The following is a 14,671-nucleotide window of genomic DNA, read 5'->3' as shown; positions in this document are numbered from 1 at the left end:
ACTAGATTTTATTTCTGTTCAAAATAATCTGATGCTCTTCCTTTTGGGAACATATGGTTCCTTACGTCATGGATTTCAGGCTCGGCTATGTACCTTGCCCTGGAGAGTGAAATGTTGAAAGAATCAGCTGAGTGACTCAGTCCATCGTTACAGAAAGTAGAAATATGTTCAATTTTTAAACAATATGTTTAGTGCAATATGTTTCTGAAATATGTTCAACTTTTAGTTGTTTATTTGAACAACAAAATATTGTTTAGAGAAGAAACACTAGCTATCAGTGCTATTTCAGAGGCTTAGAGAGGTCATGAGACAAAGTAAATTTTAAAAGGAGGCAAAAAATTTAACAGACTTAGTCATTATTCCTGAGGATATACACAATGCAAAGGATACTGGGAAAAAAGAATACTAATGATGACTTTAAAAATAACATTAGAAGTAGTTACTTTAAGTCATGATTATATATCTACAGGCTGAAGTAGAAGACTCACCATCTTGTAGGTGATGTCAGTGAGATGGTAGAATAAGCGGTCTATTATTCACATACCCCCACAGAAACAATACTCTGGCAGCCATCCATGGAGCTTTGGGGTCTAGGTGGGAGCTTGTAAAACCTCACTGGAGCCCACGGCTGACGAGGACTGACATGAGGAAGCTGTTGGCAGGCTTGCTAACCTTGGTCCTAGCAAGAGGACCTGGAAATAGCTCCGTTCCCTTGTAGACTCAGCTACAATCCTGTTTGGCATTGGTCCTGCCACCAGCACTATCTGCTAAGGGACCCAGGAGGGGTCAAGCCCACCTGTGCCCCAAATAACTTTGCTGATCCTGGCTTTAGCTGTGGACCGTAGAACAGCTCATGATGCAGTTGCAGTTCCTCCCAGCCTTGGTCTGAGAGCAGTCCTATTGCCCAGGGACCTGCCAAGAGGCACACCTGTGTACTGGGAGCAGGCCCGCCAACCTCAGTCCAACTGTGAATAATACAGTAGCCCTGTAACTTGGTTCCAATACCTATCAGCAATGGCCTATGAATAATTATAGCTACCCTAGGGACTCAACAAGAAATAAGCCCATTTGTGTTTCCAGAGGCAGGCCCACCAAACTCTGTCCAACTTTGGATCTTGAAGCAGCCCTATAACTTGAATCCAGTTCCTCTCAGTAGTGATCCAAGAGCAGTCCTGCCTACCTAGGAACCAGGAGAGAGACATGCCCATCTGTGCCCCCAGAGGCTGGCCTGCATGCAGACCTTGGTGCCAACTATGGACCCTATAGTGGACCTGTGACTCAGATCTAGCTATGGTCAGCTGCAGTCTGGGGCCAAGCCCTTGGGAACAGACCCAGAGACTATGGCCCATACTGTGGACCAGCAGTAGTCATGTGATTCCTTGTCAACCTCAACAAAACTATTTTTCTTTTAACTTCTTTCTGAGAAGTGTCAAGGTTAAATTTGGAACTGTCAGGAAGAATAAAGGATGTGACAGAAGCCATCAGACACAGTGGCTGGGACTATATATTATCCCATGGGATGTTCCTGATGAAGAACACTGGCTTCTGACACACACAGGCCATAAGTCACAGGGGAGAACATAATGAGACAAATATGAAACAGCTAACAAGAGGCTTGTAATGACTCCCCATCAGTAGCAGGCAGATGCAACTGGGTTTGGTAGAGGAAAAGCCAAAAACACGACAAGGAATTATGAAAAATCCTGAAGAACGTGAGGCACCAGGGGACTGTCCAGGTGGCCTGGACTCTTGAGATGCAGATCCAAATGAACGATGGGGGAGAGAATGTGGGCTTCTGTAGATGGGCACTTTGGCCTTTCTTCCCCAGGACATTACAATTATTAGAGAAAACAAGGAGTTCCCTTTTCTGAACACAGTGGTTTAGTTTTCTAGCACTGCTGTAATACAGTGCCACATACTGTGTGGCTTAAATAACTGAAACCTATTGCCTCATAGTTTTGGAGGCCAGAAGCCTGAGATCAAGGTGTGGGCAGGGCTGGCGCCTTCTGAGGCTGTGAGGAAGGAGCTGTCGCAGCCCTGCCTTCTTGGCGTATACATGGTCATCATCTTTGTCTTCTCTCCATCTGTGTTTCTGTGTTCAAATTTCCCCTTAATATAAGGACATCAGTCACACTGGTTAGGTTCACCCTAATGATGGCACTTTAACCTGACTGTTGTTTTGGTCGCTAAGTCGTATCCAACTCTTTTGGGACCCCATGCTCCCTGTCCATGGGATTTCCCACAGGCAAGAATATGGGAGTGGGTTGCTATTTCCTTCTCCAGGGGATCTTCCTGACTCGGGGATCAAACTCACATCTCCTGCATTGGGAGTGGATTCTTTACCACTTTACCACTGAGTCACCTTAACTTGATTACCTCTGTGACAACACCATATCTTCAAATAAGGTCGCCTTCTGAAGTACTGGGGGTCAGCAATTCAACATATGCATTTGGGGAGCGTATACAATTCAACCCCTAAACAGACATTATTTTATGGCACTGTGCCTGGTGTCTTGCACCTGCAGCAGGCCTATTCGTCCTTTAAGCCTTGTCGCTCCATTGGTAAAGGTAACTTCTGAGCCCTGTCCTACCTCCTCACTTAACTACTCCCTCCTTGCCAACACTGACCTTGAAAGTATTTCAATTACAGCACTGTATCATTTCAGATGTAGCAAAAGTTAGAAGAAAGAGACCACATACATCCACCCACACATATGAATTGGATTAATGCCATAGTTAATCGACCAAGGGTACAGAAACTTACTGCTGGCACAGGCCATATAAGGCAGGCACAGCGGCAGCATATTTCCTTTGCCCCTGGTACCTCAACAGGGGGCACAGATGCAGGTGACCTTATCAGTGCTGGGTAAGGTGTGGCCAGATTTGAAAAAGCAGTCCAACTTTTGCTACCCTTCCCCTTGGATAGGGAAAGGGTCACATTACCATTCCAGATGAATTCACACTAGCAATCTACCCACTTGCATTTAAGATGCAAGTTTAAAATCTACATGCTTGCATTTGAGACGCCTGTTTACAAATACCAGACTCTCCTGACTTCTGAGAACAAAATTTTCTGAGCAGAATTTATTCTCAGAAATGATACAACTTAATCTAAAGATGAGAACATCATCATTGCCTAGAGCTCTCTGAACAATGTCTCTGAGTCAGCCGCATCTGAGAAAGCCTGCTTTCCTACGGCTGCTAGACTCTGATTTAATGACCCATCTGGGTGGACCTTTTACCAACAGTGGTCTGATGAGCATGATCTCAAATCCATTTCTCATGAGCACCCATACCACACTGTATAGAAGGCCTCTGTCTTCTGTCTCCAGCGGGAGCACCTTGAGGTCAGGGACAGCTTATTAACCAGCACAGTGTCTAGAACACAGCAGATTCTCCAGACAGCAGTGAAAATGAACTGAATGGATGGTGGATGCTGAAGTCTTCCTCCTTCCAAATCGACAGACTCCAGAGGAATGCTTGGCAGACACCAATAACGCAGGGTCTCCTTACTGACAGTCATCCTGGGCTCTGACACTTTCTTCTGGATGTCCTAGACTGCTGATCACTTTTAGACCATTTGCAGAAACTCTTCTCATTCTGCTTGGTATTCTCCTGGATCGGGGCCCTCCCTCCAATAAAGTTAAAGCTTATTTGAAACAAAATACATACACACACACACACAGACCCCTTCTAAAAATACATGTTTACACACAAACACACACACACACCACAGACCCCTTCTAAAAATACATGTTTTCATTGAAAAAGTTGATCCTCTTTTCAATTTTGGGCAAGATGATGTTATCATTTAAAGGACAAATGGCAGTTAGCTTTTACTTGGGCTTTTATTGTCAAACTCATCAGTAGAAGGTTTTAGGCAAGTAAGAATCACTTAAATAAAGAAAAATGAAGCTAAAGCCACAGAGACCATCAGACACAGCAATCACGATTAAGTGGTTATCAAGCTTTACATCTTATACCAAGTCTTAGAAGAATCTGACAACTGCCCTTAAGAGTCTGATCAGTGATGGACATGACTTGGGATTCTGCTGCAGTCACTGGTATTAGGGGAAATGTGGGAGGGAGATGTGATTCTTCTACCACAGATAGAAATGTAAAGCAGATAGGTTAGGGGGTCCCCAGAGAAACACAACCAGGAATGAATGGCTTTCTTGACATAAGAGGAGCCACTGTAGCCTCAGCTATTTTGTGATCTAAGCCCAACGCTTGCCCTTGAACAGGTCTCAGTAATCCATGATCTCAAGGGAACACAGAAAAGTTTGTCAAACAGTAGTTCAGTGATAAGGCAGAGTTCTAGTCCTCCCTCAAGGAATACACATAATAATGTATCTTTGAGTTCTTCAGGAACTCAAAGGCTCCCACCCAGGTAAAGGACGGAATGAAGATATTGACCCTCCTGATCTCAATCAACTAAAGCTTGGATTCTGCTGACCTTTGCCCCCAAGTCTATGCTGAAATTCTCCTCTGCTTAAACCCCTTCACAATATGCATGTGCCTTTAGGCTTAAAATTCTCCAATTCTTGCTGTTGAGTAGACACTGTTTTGGGAAAGATTCTCAATGTTCTTACTTGCTGCAAGAAATAATAAATCTTCCTGTGCTTTGGTTTGGAAGTCTTTTGACATCCACCAAGAGGCAAATGCCAATTTTGGGGTAACAGAAAGTATAACTGGTAATAGAAGGTATAACCAAATTATCTCTTACTTTCCCCCTCAATTACCCATGCCATGAAAATTATCTCATGTGTTTGCTTAAAATACTATTCATTTTTCTTGAAAATATCCTATATAAAGACTGTATTTTGCGAATAGTCTGTGAAATAAACCTTCGTGAACTGTTGATGAAAGACTTTAAGCAGTGCAGCAAAATTTATATGTTCGTTAAACACTGATGCAATTTAACTGAAGAATTCATTATAGACTATTCTCTTTTCTATTCCCTTCAGGGGGCTAAATCTACTATAACTTAAGAGAGACTAGATGTTTTCGTATGTGTGACAGTTTTACTCATGGCATAGAAGTGCCACGCTTGTGAAAGCTATATTTACTGAACCAATATTGGTACAAATGGTCTGAAAAGGGGGCCAACAAGTTAAAAAAAAGGAAGACCTAATTGCTTTACTTATGCAATTCATTTCCCATTTCTTTGGCTTTGATAAATGTGAGACAGGAGGGAAGAGGGAATTGCACAACCATTCAAAGAATGACACAGCCATTGAAGATCCAACAAAAACCCAAACAATTGGGCCCAAGATGGCAGAAGATTCAACTCCCAGTACACCTTGAGCCTCATTATACACTCATTGTAATACATCCGGTTTGTTTCATTTCAGTCCCTCAGTTGCTTCCGACTCTTTGCGACCCCATGGACTGCAGCACACCAGGCTTCCCTGCTTATCAACAACTCCCAGAGCTTACTCAAACTCATGTCCATCAAGTCTTTGATGCCATCCAACCATCTCATCCTCTGTCATCTCCTCCTCCTCCAGCCTTCAATCTTTCCTAGCATCAAGGTCTTTTCTAATGAGTCAGTGCATCAGATGGCCAAAGAATTGGAGTTTCAGCTTCAGCATCAGTCCATTCAATGAATAGTCAGGACTGATTTCCTTTAGGATTGACTGGTCGGATCTCCTTGCACTCCAAGGGATTCTCAAGAGTCCTCTCCAACACGACAGTACAAAAGCATCAATTCTTCGGTGCTCAGCTTTCTTTATAGTCCAGCTCTCACATCCGAAGAAGCAAGAGAATTCCAGAAAAACATCTACTTCTGCTTTATTGACTACACCAAAGCCTTTGATTGTGTGGATCACAACAAACTGTAGAAAATTCTTCAAGAGATGGGCATACCAGACCACCTGACCTGTCTCTTGAGAAATCTGTATGCAGATCAGGAAGCAACAGTTAGAACTGGACATGGAACAACAGACTGGTTCCAAATAGGAAAAGGAGTATGTCAAGGCTGTATATTTTCATTCTGCTTATTTAACTTATGCAGAGTACATCATGTGAAATGCTGGGCTAGATGAAGTACAAGCTAGAATCAAGATTTATGGGAGAAATATCTATAACCTCAGATATGCAGATGACACCACCCTTATGGCAGAAAGCAGAGAAGCCTGTTGATGAAAGTGAAAGAAGAGAGTGAAAAAGTTGGCTTAAGACTCAACATTCAGAAAAGGAAAATCATGGCATCCGGACCCATCACTTCATGGCAAATCGATGGGGAAACAATGGAAACAGTGAGAGACCTTATTTTGGGAGGCTCCAAAATCACTGTAAACGGTGATTGCAGCCATGAAATTAAAAGACGCTTGCTCCTTTGAAGAAAAGCTATGATCAACTTAGACAGCATGTTAAAAAGCAGAGACGTTACTTTGCTAACAAAGGTTCGTCTAGTCAAAGCTATGGTGTTTCCGGTAGTCTTGTATGGATGTGAAAGCTAGACTATAAAGAAAGCTGAGCACCGAATTAATGCTTTTGAACTGTCGTGTTGGAGAGGACTCTTGAGAATCTCTTGGGAGTGCAAGGAGATCTGACCAGTCAATCCTAAAGGATATCAGTCCTGACTATTCATTGGAAGGACTGATGCTGAAGCTGAAACTCCAATACTTTGGCCACCTGATGCGAAGAACTGACTCATTGGAAAAGACCCTCCTGATGCTGGGAAAGATTGAAGGCAGGAGGAGAAGGGGATGACAGAGGATGAGATGGTTGGATGGCATCACCGACTCTATGGACATGAGTTTGAGTAAGCTCCGGGTGTTGGTGATGGACAAGGAAGCTTGGCGTGCTGCAGTCCATGGGGTTGCAAAGCGTCAGACATGACTGAGTGACTGAACTGAACCTAACAGTCAAAGGCTTTGGTGTAGTCGATAAAGCAGAAGTTTTTCTGGAACTCTCTTGCTTTTTCAATGATACAACGGATGCTGGCAATTTGATCTCTGGTTCCTCTGCCTTTTCTAAATTCAGCTTGAACACCTGGAAGCTCACGGTTCACATACTGTTGAAGCCTGGCTTGGAGAATTTTGAGCATTACTTTGCTAGTGTGTGAGATGAGTGCAATCGTGCAGTAGTTTGAACATTCTTTGGCATTTCCTTTTCTTTGGGATTGGAATGAAGACTGACCTTTTCCAGTCCTGTGGCCACTGCTGAGTTTTCCAAATTTGCTGGTATATTGAGTGCAGCACTTTGACAGCATCATCTTTTAGGATTTGAAATAGCTCAACTGGAATTCTATCACCTCCACTAGCTTTGTTCATAGTGATGCTTCCTAAGGCCCACTTGACTTCACATTCCAGGATGTCTGGCTCTAGGTGAGGGATCACACCATCTTGCTTATCTGGGTCCATCTCTGCATGAAATGTTCGCTTGGTATATCTAATTTGCTTGAAGAGATGTCTTTTCCATTCTATTGTTTTCCTCTGTTTCTCTGCATTGATCACTGAGGAAGGCTTTCTTATCTCTCCTTGCTATTCTTTGGATCTCTGCATTCAAATGGGTATATCTTTCCTTTTCTCTTTTGCCTTTAGCTTCTCTTCTTTTCTCAGCTATTTGTAAGGCCTCCTCAGACAACCATTGTGCCTTTTTGCATTTCTTTTTCTTGGGGATGGTCTTGATCACTGCCTCCTGTACAATGTCACGAACCTCCGTCCATAGTTCTTCAGGTACTCTGTCTGTCAGAATAATCCCTGGATCTATTTCTCACTTCCACTGTATAATCGTTAAGGGTTTTAATTTAGGTCATACCTGAATGGTCTAGTGGTTTTCCCTACTTTCTTCAATTTAAGTCTGAACTTTGCAGTAAGGATCTGAGCCACAGTCAGCTCTTGGTCTTGTTTTTGCTGACTGTATACAGCTTCTCCATCTTTGGCTAATTAGCATATGCGAATATGCAATACATTAGCATATGCTAAAGGACACATTCACAAGAACTGTGACCATTCTGAGGCCCAATTCCTGGAAATCCCTGCCCTTTGTCCCAAATAGAATACTCTTCCCACTTGTTAGCTATGAAATTATCCAGCCCATAAAAACTAATCATCCTGGGCTGCTTCTGCGACAACTGCATTCTGCCTATGGAATGTTTATCTCTGTAAATAAACTCTCTTTGACGTTACCTTTCCTCACTCTTGAATTCTTTCCTGTGTGAAGCCAAGGACCCTCACTTGGTGGCCCATTCTAGGAACTCGCCTGAAACCTGGGACATGACCATCCTCTCACATCCCATTTCCTGCAACAAAGGGAGAAATGAGGAACTCTAAGGAAGGGGAAATGTGATCTACTGGAAATTCCTCCAGAGGCTAGCTTTGAAACAAAGAAGCCTAAGCTGAAATGCCTATGACAAAGCCTAAAAGTAAACTTTTTCTTTCCCTTCCCTTTTCTTCCTTTTTTCTTTCTTTTTCCTTCTAGTTGAGATATAATTGGCATATATCACTGCATATGTTTAAAATACAGAGCATAATGATTTGACTTAACATACATCATGAAATGATTATCACAATAAGTTCAGTGAACAGGCATCATCTCACTGATACAAAAAAAAAGAGTTACTCTCTTAACAAATTTCATATATAACACACAGCAGTGTTAATTATATCAATCATGTTGTACATTACACCCCTAGTATTAAATAATAATTTATCTTATAACTTAGAAGTTTGTACCTTTTGATGACCTTCATCTAATTCCCCCTCCCCTCCACTCCCTTCTCTTTTTGTCTGTTTTTGAAGTATAATTGACCTACAGCATCATATTGGTTCTGGTGTACAACAGTGATTTGACATTTCCATACATTACAAAATGATCACCATCTTAAGCCTAGTTACCATCTGTCACATATCACAAAGATATCACATAGCTGTTGACTATATTCCTCATTCTGTACATTTCATCCCTTTGACTCATTTATTTTGTAATTGGAAGTCTGTACCTCTGAATCTCCCTATTTCACTTGAGCTGTAAACGTTTAGAAAGCGGACAAAGCTGTGTAACATTAGGTTGGAAAGAGTGTGGAAAATGTTTATAGTGAGAATGGTATAAATGATCATTTAGATTTAGGTTTCTTTCAAAGTGTTGCCTTTAATAGTAATGTTTATTAATATTTCACTTTAAAGTTTTAATAAAAAGTTATACATTTAAGTTAAAAAAAAAGAAGAAAAAATTGGGAGCTATATGGGCAGCAGGCCCTGCTTAATTCTATAGGCACAATAAATGGTGGACACTAACAAATATTTGTGGATTGGCTGACTAGAAGCTGGAATCATAAGACTAAGGAACAAGTTTACAGCATAATGAAATTACAAGCTCATTTAAAAAGGTTTAACAGGCAAATGTAAAGTTGTATATGAAGTCATTTCACAAATGCGTACTGCTCTTTTCTCTTTGTTTTAAGACAAGTGCTGAAAATTCAGATGTCTTTCAGGATGAGTTGAATAATGAAAATAGACAAATGGGCTGAGTGGTGAGCACGGCAAGTCGGAAGCATGAGTTCTATGTCTAAGGGGAATATATACTATTTAGCCCAAGTCAGTTACCATCCTACAGAAATGAAAGTCTAGTAATGTTAAGATCTCATTTTTACAAGCTGAAAAATCTATATTTTTAGGCAAAACTTCCAATTTTTAAATGACAGTAACAATTAAAAAAAAAAAAATCAAGCACTGTATAGCAAATAAAATTTGTGACCAGACATGGTCTGTGGGCTCTCCCTTTTAAGATGGTCTCCTATAGTTCCAAGGGGTGCCCTGTATTTATGGCTGTCTAAGATTGGGTACTTCACTTTCACTTTTCACTTTCATGCATTGGAGAAGGAAATGGCTACCCACTCCAGGGTTCTTGCCTGGAGAATCCCAGGGACAGGGGAGCCTGGTGGGCTGCCCTCTATGGGGTCGCACAGAGTCGGACACGACTGAAGCGACTTAGCAGCAGCAGCAGCAGCAAGATTGGGTAAAAAGAGTCATATTCTATCTAGCTCCCCTATCTAAGCTTTATAAGAGTGGGTGAAATTCTCCCTCAATTTTGATCTTTTCACTGGGCAGTCATATTATTTTTAATTAAACTCTTTCCAATGAATTTTAGACTTTATGAGTATATATATATAAGTTTGTACAGAGGCATAAAATTATACAGAATTATGCATGTGTTTCTTGTATATTTTGGTCTGTTGCTAAGGTGTCGGTTTTCTGTCCTTCTATCAGTGGAAGGTCAGAGGCAAATTTCTTATTCATGGTGGAGAAAAGTGCTGCACAGGGCCTTCAAACCAACAATGATTGCTGTGTTGTTCCCAAGTTAGTTCTCTTACGTTTCACATTGTATACATGACTTGTTATAGACTGCTTCTTCCGCTAGATACAAGCTAACTGTAACTTATTCATCTCTGTACTTTCCACACCTGGCAAAATATGTGGAAAGTAAAAGTCACTCAATAAATATTTATTGTACTGAAATGAACTGACCCACAGCATTAAAACTTCTTAAGTTGGCTCTCAATGCTTCTTGTTACATGATTTCAACTTCACCTTCAGTTTATCTCCCAAGGAAAGGCTGGGTGACAACTTAGACTAACAAAGTTAGTCTCCAACTTTGAAATATATTGAAACCTCTTTCGCTCTTTCTATACCTAAGGACATCTGCTGGTTGTCATAAATCCAATTTAAATCTTACTTTCCTTGGGGATTCCATTCTACTACAGTCTGTTCCAGATCCAGCCATCATAAACTACTTGTCATGCCCACAAGAAACTTCAGGACAATCTAATTCACTTGTTTCTACAGTAAATTAAAAAAAAAAAAAAAAAAAATCAGCCCTCAGAAAGCACTGTCTACTCTTATTAGTTTATAAAGATATTGTGCTTCTCCACTTTATGCCCATAGGAGAAGACCAGGGTCACAAACTCAAAGGGTTGCAGAGGCCAGACAGATAATGCAAATGGACTAGTCGAGTGGAAGAAAATCAGGAGCTGAATGACTACGGCCAAGAGGAATTCAAGTACCCCAGCCTTTCCCTTCTTGAGGCAGCACCGGGCCAGAGTTGCCACACTTTCCCATTTTTAATAGGTCTAAACTGTGGGAGCCAAACAAAACAGGTCTGTGCACTGCCAGTGTTGACCTTGTGTATAACACACTGTTTTCCTAGAGTTTAGAGGCTGTTTCCAAATAAAACCACCAGAGCATATGCATGAAAAAAAAAATTGGAAGTCTCTATGCATATAAACCCTAGGCCTAATAGGACCCAGTAAACTGCTATTAGGTGAGTATTTTGTGATGCCAAGCCAAAACCCTAAGCTCTAACAACACCTCAAGGAGAGCAACAGTTCTCCTTTGGAAAAGCTCATTAGTGGGACTTTACACAGAGACTGAAGTCTTAATCACACTGGCTGCACCTTAAATACCCATGTTTGAATAAGGGGTGGTTTTGGTTCTTTCAAAAAGAACAGAAGCCAAAAAAGGCTGCAATGGGTTTTGACCAAACTATTCTGGTGTAGAAACATGGTCCTCTTTCTTAACAGAAACAAATATACATTCACATATTCAAATTCACATGTTCAAAACATCTCAGTGAAATTAAAATAAAAGAGGGGCACTAAAGTGAATTTTGATTATTTTATCAAGGGCAAATTCTTGTTTGTTTTTTTTTCCCCTTTTTTGTACCATATCCCTTCCTTTTGGAAACTGCTTACCTCTAGAAATACATATTTCTGCTGGGGCTGTCAATCAAATGGTTCTATGAATGGGCACAAAAACTAGGCTGGCCAATGAGAGAAACCTATTTCCTGGATGTAACAGTTGAACCAAAAGTATGCATGACTTAGGTCAGGCCAATGGAAGATCCTACTTCGGAGACAAGGATGTTGGGAAGGGGTGAGATGGTAAACTGTAGGGACTATGTGGTCCTGGATCTCCCAGTACAGGACATGGAGAAAGACTTCCTACCAATACACATGAAGGATCCAATCACCAGTGAGGCCACTGTAAACACTGACCAATAAGTAAGCTGTGAGATTGGACTAAGTTTGATTTGGGTTCCTGTAAGTTACAAGTGAGTACCTTGACTAACACAAGAAACATTTTGGTTCCTATCTTTATTTAAGGAGAATGTGGATTCAATTAAATTAATTTCAGAAACAGGCTTTCTGGTTCAACATGTATTTATAATTCACATTTTATGTTCTATCCATTTAAGTCCACTAATGTCCACAAATAAACAGTTTTATACTCCCATTCAAATAGTTTTTTTTTTAACTTTTAATTGGAGGATAACTGTTTTACCACAAGTACTATTTTAAAATACTACTTTGTACTAATTGTATCAGTAATGCCATGTTCCGTATCAAAAATCTAAAGATATAAAAAAAGCATAAAAAAGTACTAATTAAAAAAATTAGGATTAAATTAATATATCAGGCATTTCTTTCCACATATTCATGTAGACTCTTGAAACATATGTTGGATTTGATAATCTATTGGGAATTATCTTCAGTATTTAAGAAGAAAAGGTGTGTTATGTAGATGTAGTTGAGTCCCTGGTAAAGTAGTCATCCATGGTCTTCCCTGGTGGCTCAGATGCTAAAGAGGTAGCCTGTAATGCTGGAGACCCGGTTTGATCTCTGGGTCAGGAAGATACCCTGGAGAAGGTAATGGTAACCCACTCTAGTATTCCTGCCTGGGAAATCCCATGGACAAAAGAGCCTGGTGAGCTACCGTCTATGGGGTCACACAGAGTTGGACATAACTGAGTGACTAATACTTTCATGGTGAAATACAGAACCTTTGCATTTATCCTCTATAAGGAGTATTTTAGGAACCCTGTTTTAGCTGAAAATGCATGATGAAGAGATTGCAGTTACACCGTTAAATGCCTAGGTCAAGTGAAACCGTCTTCCAATTTACATTGGAATTAGATTACTTGTGGGGGCAGAAAGCATGCTTACCTCCTCGTTCTCGATCTTGAGTGTGGCCAGGCGGGACTGCAGCTGTTGGTACCTGAGCATGAGCTCTGCTTGGACTGGCTGCTGGGCACTGACCTGACACACCTATCGGGGAATCAGAGACCACAGTTACAACAGGGCACCCTGCAGCCAGGCTCCCGAGGCACAGTTCTCCCATGTCAAGGCTGCAAGAATCGCGGATCCCCTCAAGATTCCAATTACATATTTTAACAGCCACCTCAACACTTCAGTGTTAAATATGAACTTGTTATATAAGTGGCGAGAGTGGGATGCAGCTGCTTGGCCTGGATAAGCCTGGGAAAAGAGCAGCTGTAGGAAGCCTCCCTTGAAGAACGTGGCAGCTGCTGGAGATGGAGCTCTGATGCTGACGCCTATCTTGTGGAATAAGTACCTGGCAGAGTGTGAAGGATGATCCAAACGCATGGTCATGCAGGCAAAGCAGGGCAGGCGGCAGAGCCTACCAATTATAGTCAGCTGGGTGACTGTGGTAAATTACTAAACCTCAGTTTCCTTGTCTGTAAAATGGGGACAGTGGAGTACCTGTGCCATAGGGTTGTGGCGGGGATGAAACAGGATGATGTTCATAAAGCACTTACAGCACTGCTTGGCACACACTGAAAACTCAGAAAAAGTGATATTTTTTGTATCTTTCATCCATGGCTTTTCTTGCCAATTATTAGCCAAATCATGAAACTGAAAAAGTCACCAGTCTTAGGCTTTGGTAGAAAGACATTTTGGCCACAATCTCAATTAGGGTAAAAAATAGAGCCTTTAATTATAGTAGAATCAGATTAGAAACAATTTCTTCTCATCTTTCTGGTCACAGAAATGGTCTTGGCAGATGAGGGTTTCCTTTTATGGAGTCTCTAAGACATCATAGACACTATCGCTCACAGGCAGAACGGGCCCTAAAAAAAGGGCAAGAGGCTTACTATATTAAAATAATAATAGCTGTTTAAAAAAAGTAAAAACGCCGAACCCAACTGAAATCACTTGCCTGTGACATTTTATCATTCTGTGTTTAACATATCCACCCATAACCAAAAGATTGAAACAGTAACCAACTGGTTTTAGAAACAAAACTCTGGGTGGGATAAGCCACTCGCCCATAAGCCACTCGCCCGTAAAGCTCATGTGCTATTGGCATAAAAACTGCTTACCACTTTTAATCAAGTAATTCACTCTATCAAGCAAAATAAAATTAGATTAGAAATATATCAGGTAAATACATACATATCTTTTAAATTTTAACATTAGGTGTTTCAAAGAAATTATGGCATTAAAGAAGAAATCTGCCATGGAAATTATAATTAACATCTATTTTTAAAAACATACTGTCACCACAATAAGCTAAAATTGAGTTTTTAATCTATGAGTATTGTTTTGCACAGCTGGGACACCGAGTGCTATATAGCATGCTCCAATAATTGGTTTTTCTTGTTTCCTCCTGTTCACAGACGATAAATATACCACTGTAACTCATAAATGGTTTAAATGGATTCTCTCCTTGCACAGAATAAGACAAAGCTAAATTCATATGAAGAACCTAAAGATAATACATCGTTTCTAATGCTCATTTTAACAGTCTGGAGATAACTTGAGTCTTAAAAAAATGTTTTGTATCTTTTTTTCCTCTCTTTCATTTTCCTGCCATTTGTAATTATTTTTCTTTATGGGGATCTTTAAATCAGGATTATAAGAAGT

General features: G+C 40.7%; 1 protein-coding gene across 2 annotated transcripts in view; it reads right to left on the bottom strand.

Annotated features, from left to right (window-relative positions):
* SRGAP1 (SLIT-ROBO Rho GTPase activating protein 1) overlaps nt 1–14,671 on the bottom strand; it is a 311,444-nt gene that overhangs the window by 60,582 nt on the left and 236,191 nt on the right. For both annotated transcript variants that reach the window (XM_070370528.1, XM_005902533.3), the window contains exon 8: nt 12,950–13,051. In XM_070370528.1, coding sequence (XP_070226629.1) covers nt 12,950–13,051 — 102 coding nt within the window. The remainder of the gene's footprint in view (nt 1–12,949; nt 13,052–14,671) is intronic.

This window comes from Bos mutus, chromosome 5, assembly GCF_027580195.1.
Source record: "Bos mutus isolate GX-2022 chromosome 5, NWIPB_WYAK_1.1, whole genome shotgun sequence".
Taxonomy (NCBI): Eukaryota; Metazoa; Chordata; class Mammalia; order Artiodactyla; family Bovidae; genus Bos; species Bos mutus.
The sequence above is the reverse complement of the archived record's forward strand: the minus strand, read 5'-3'. Positions and strand labels throughout refer to the sequence as shown.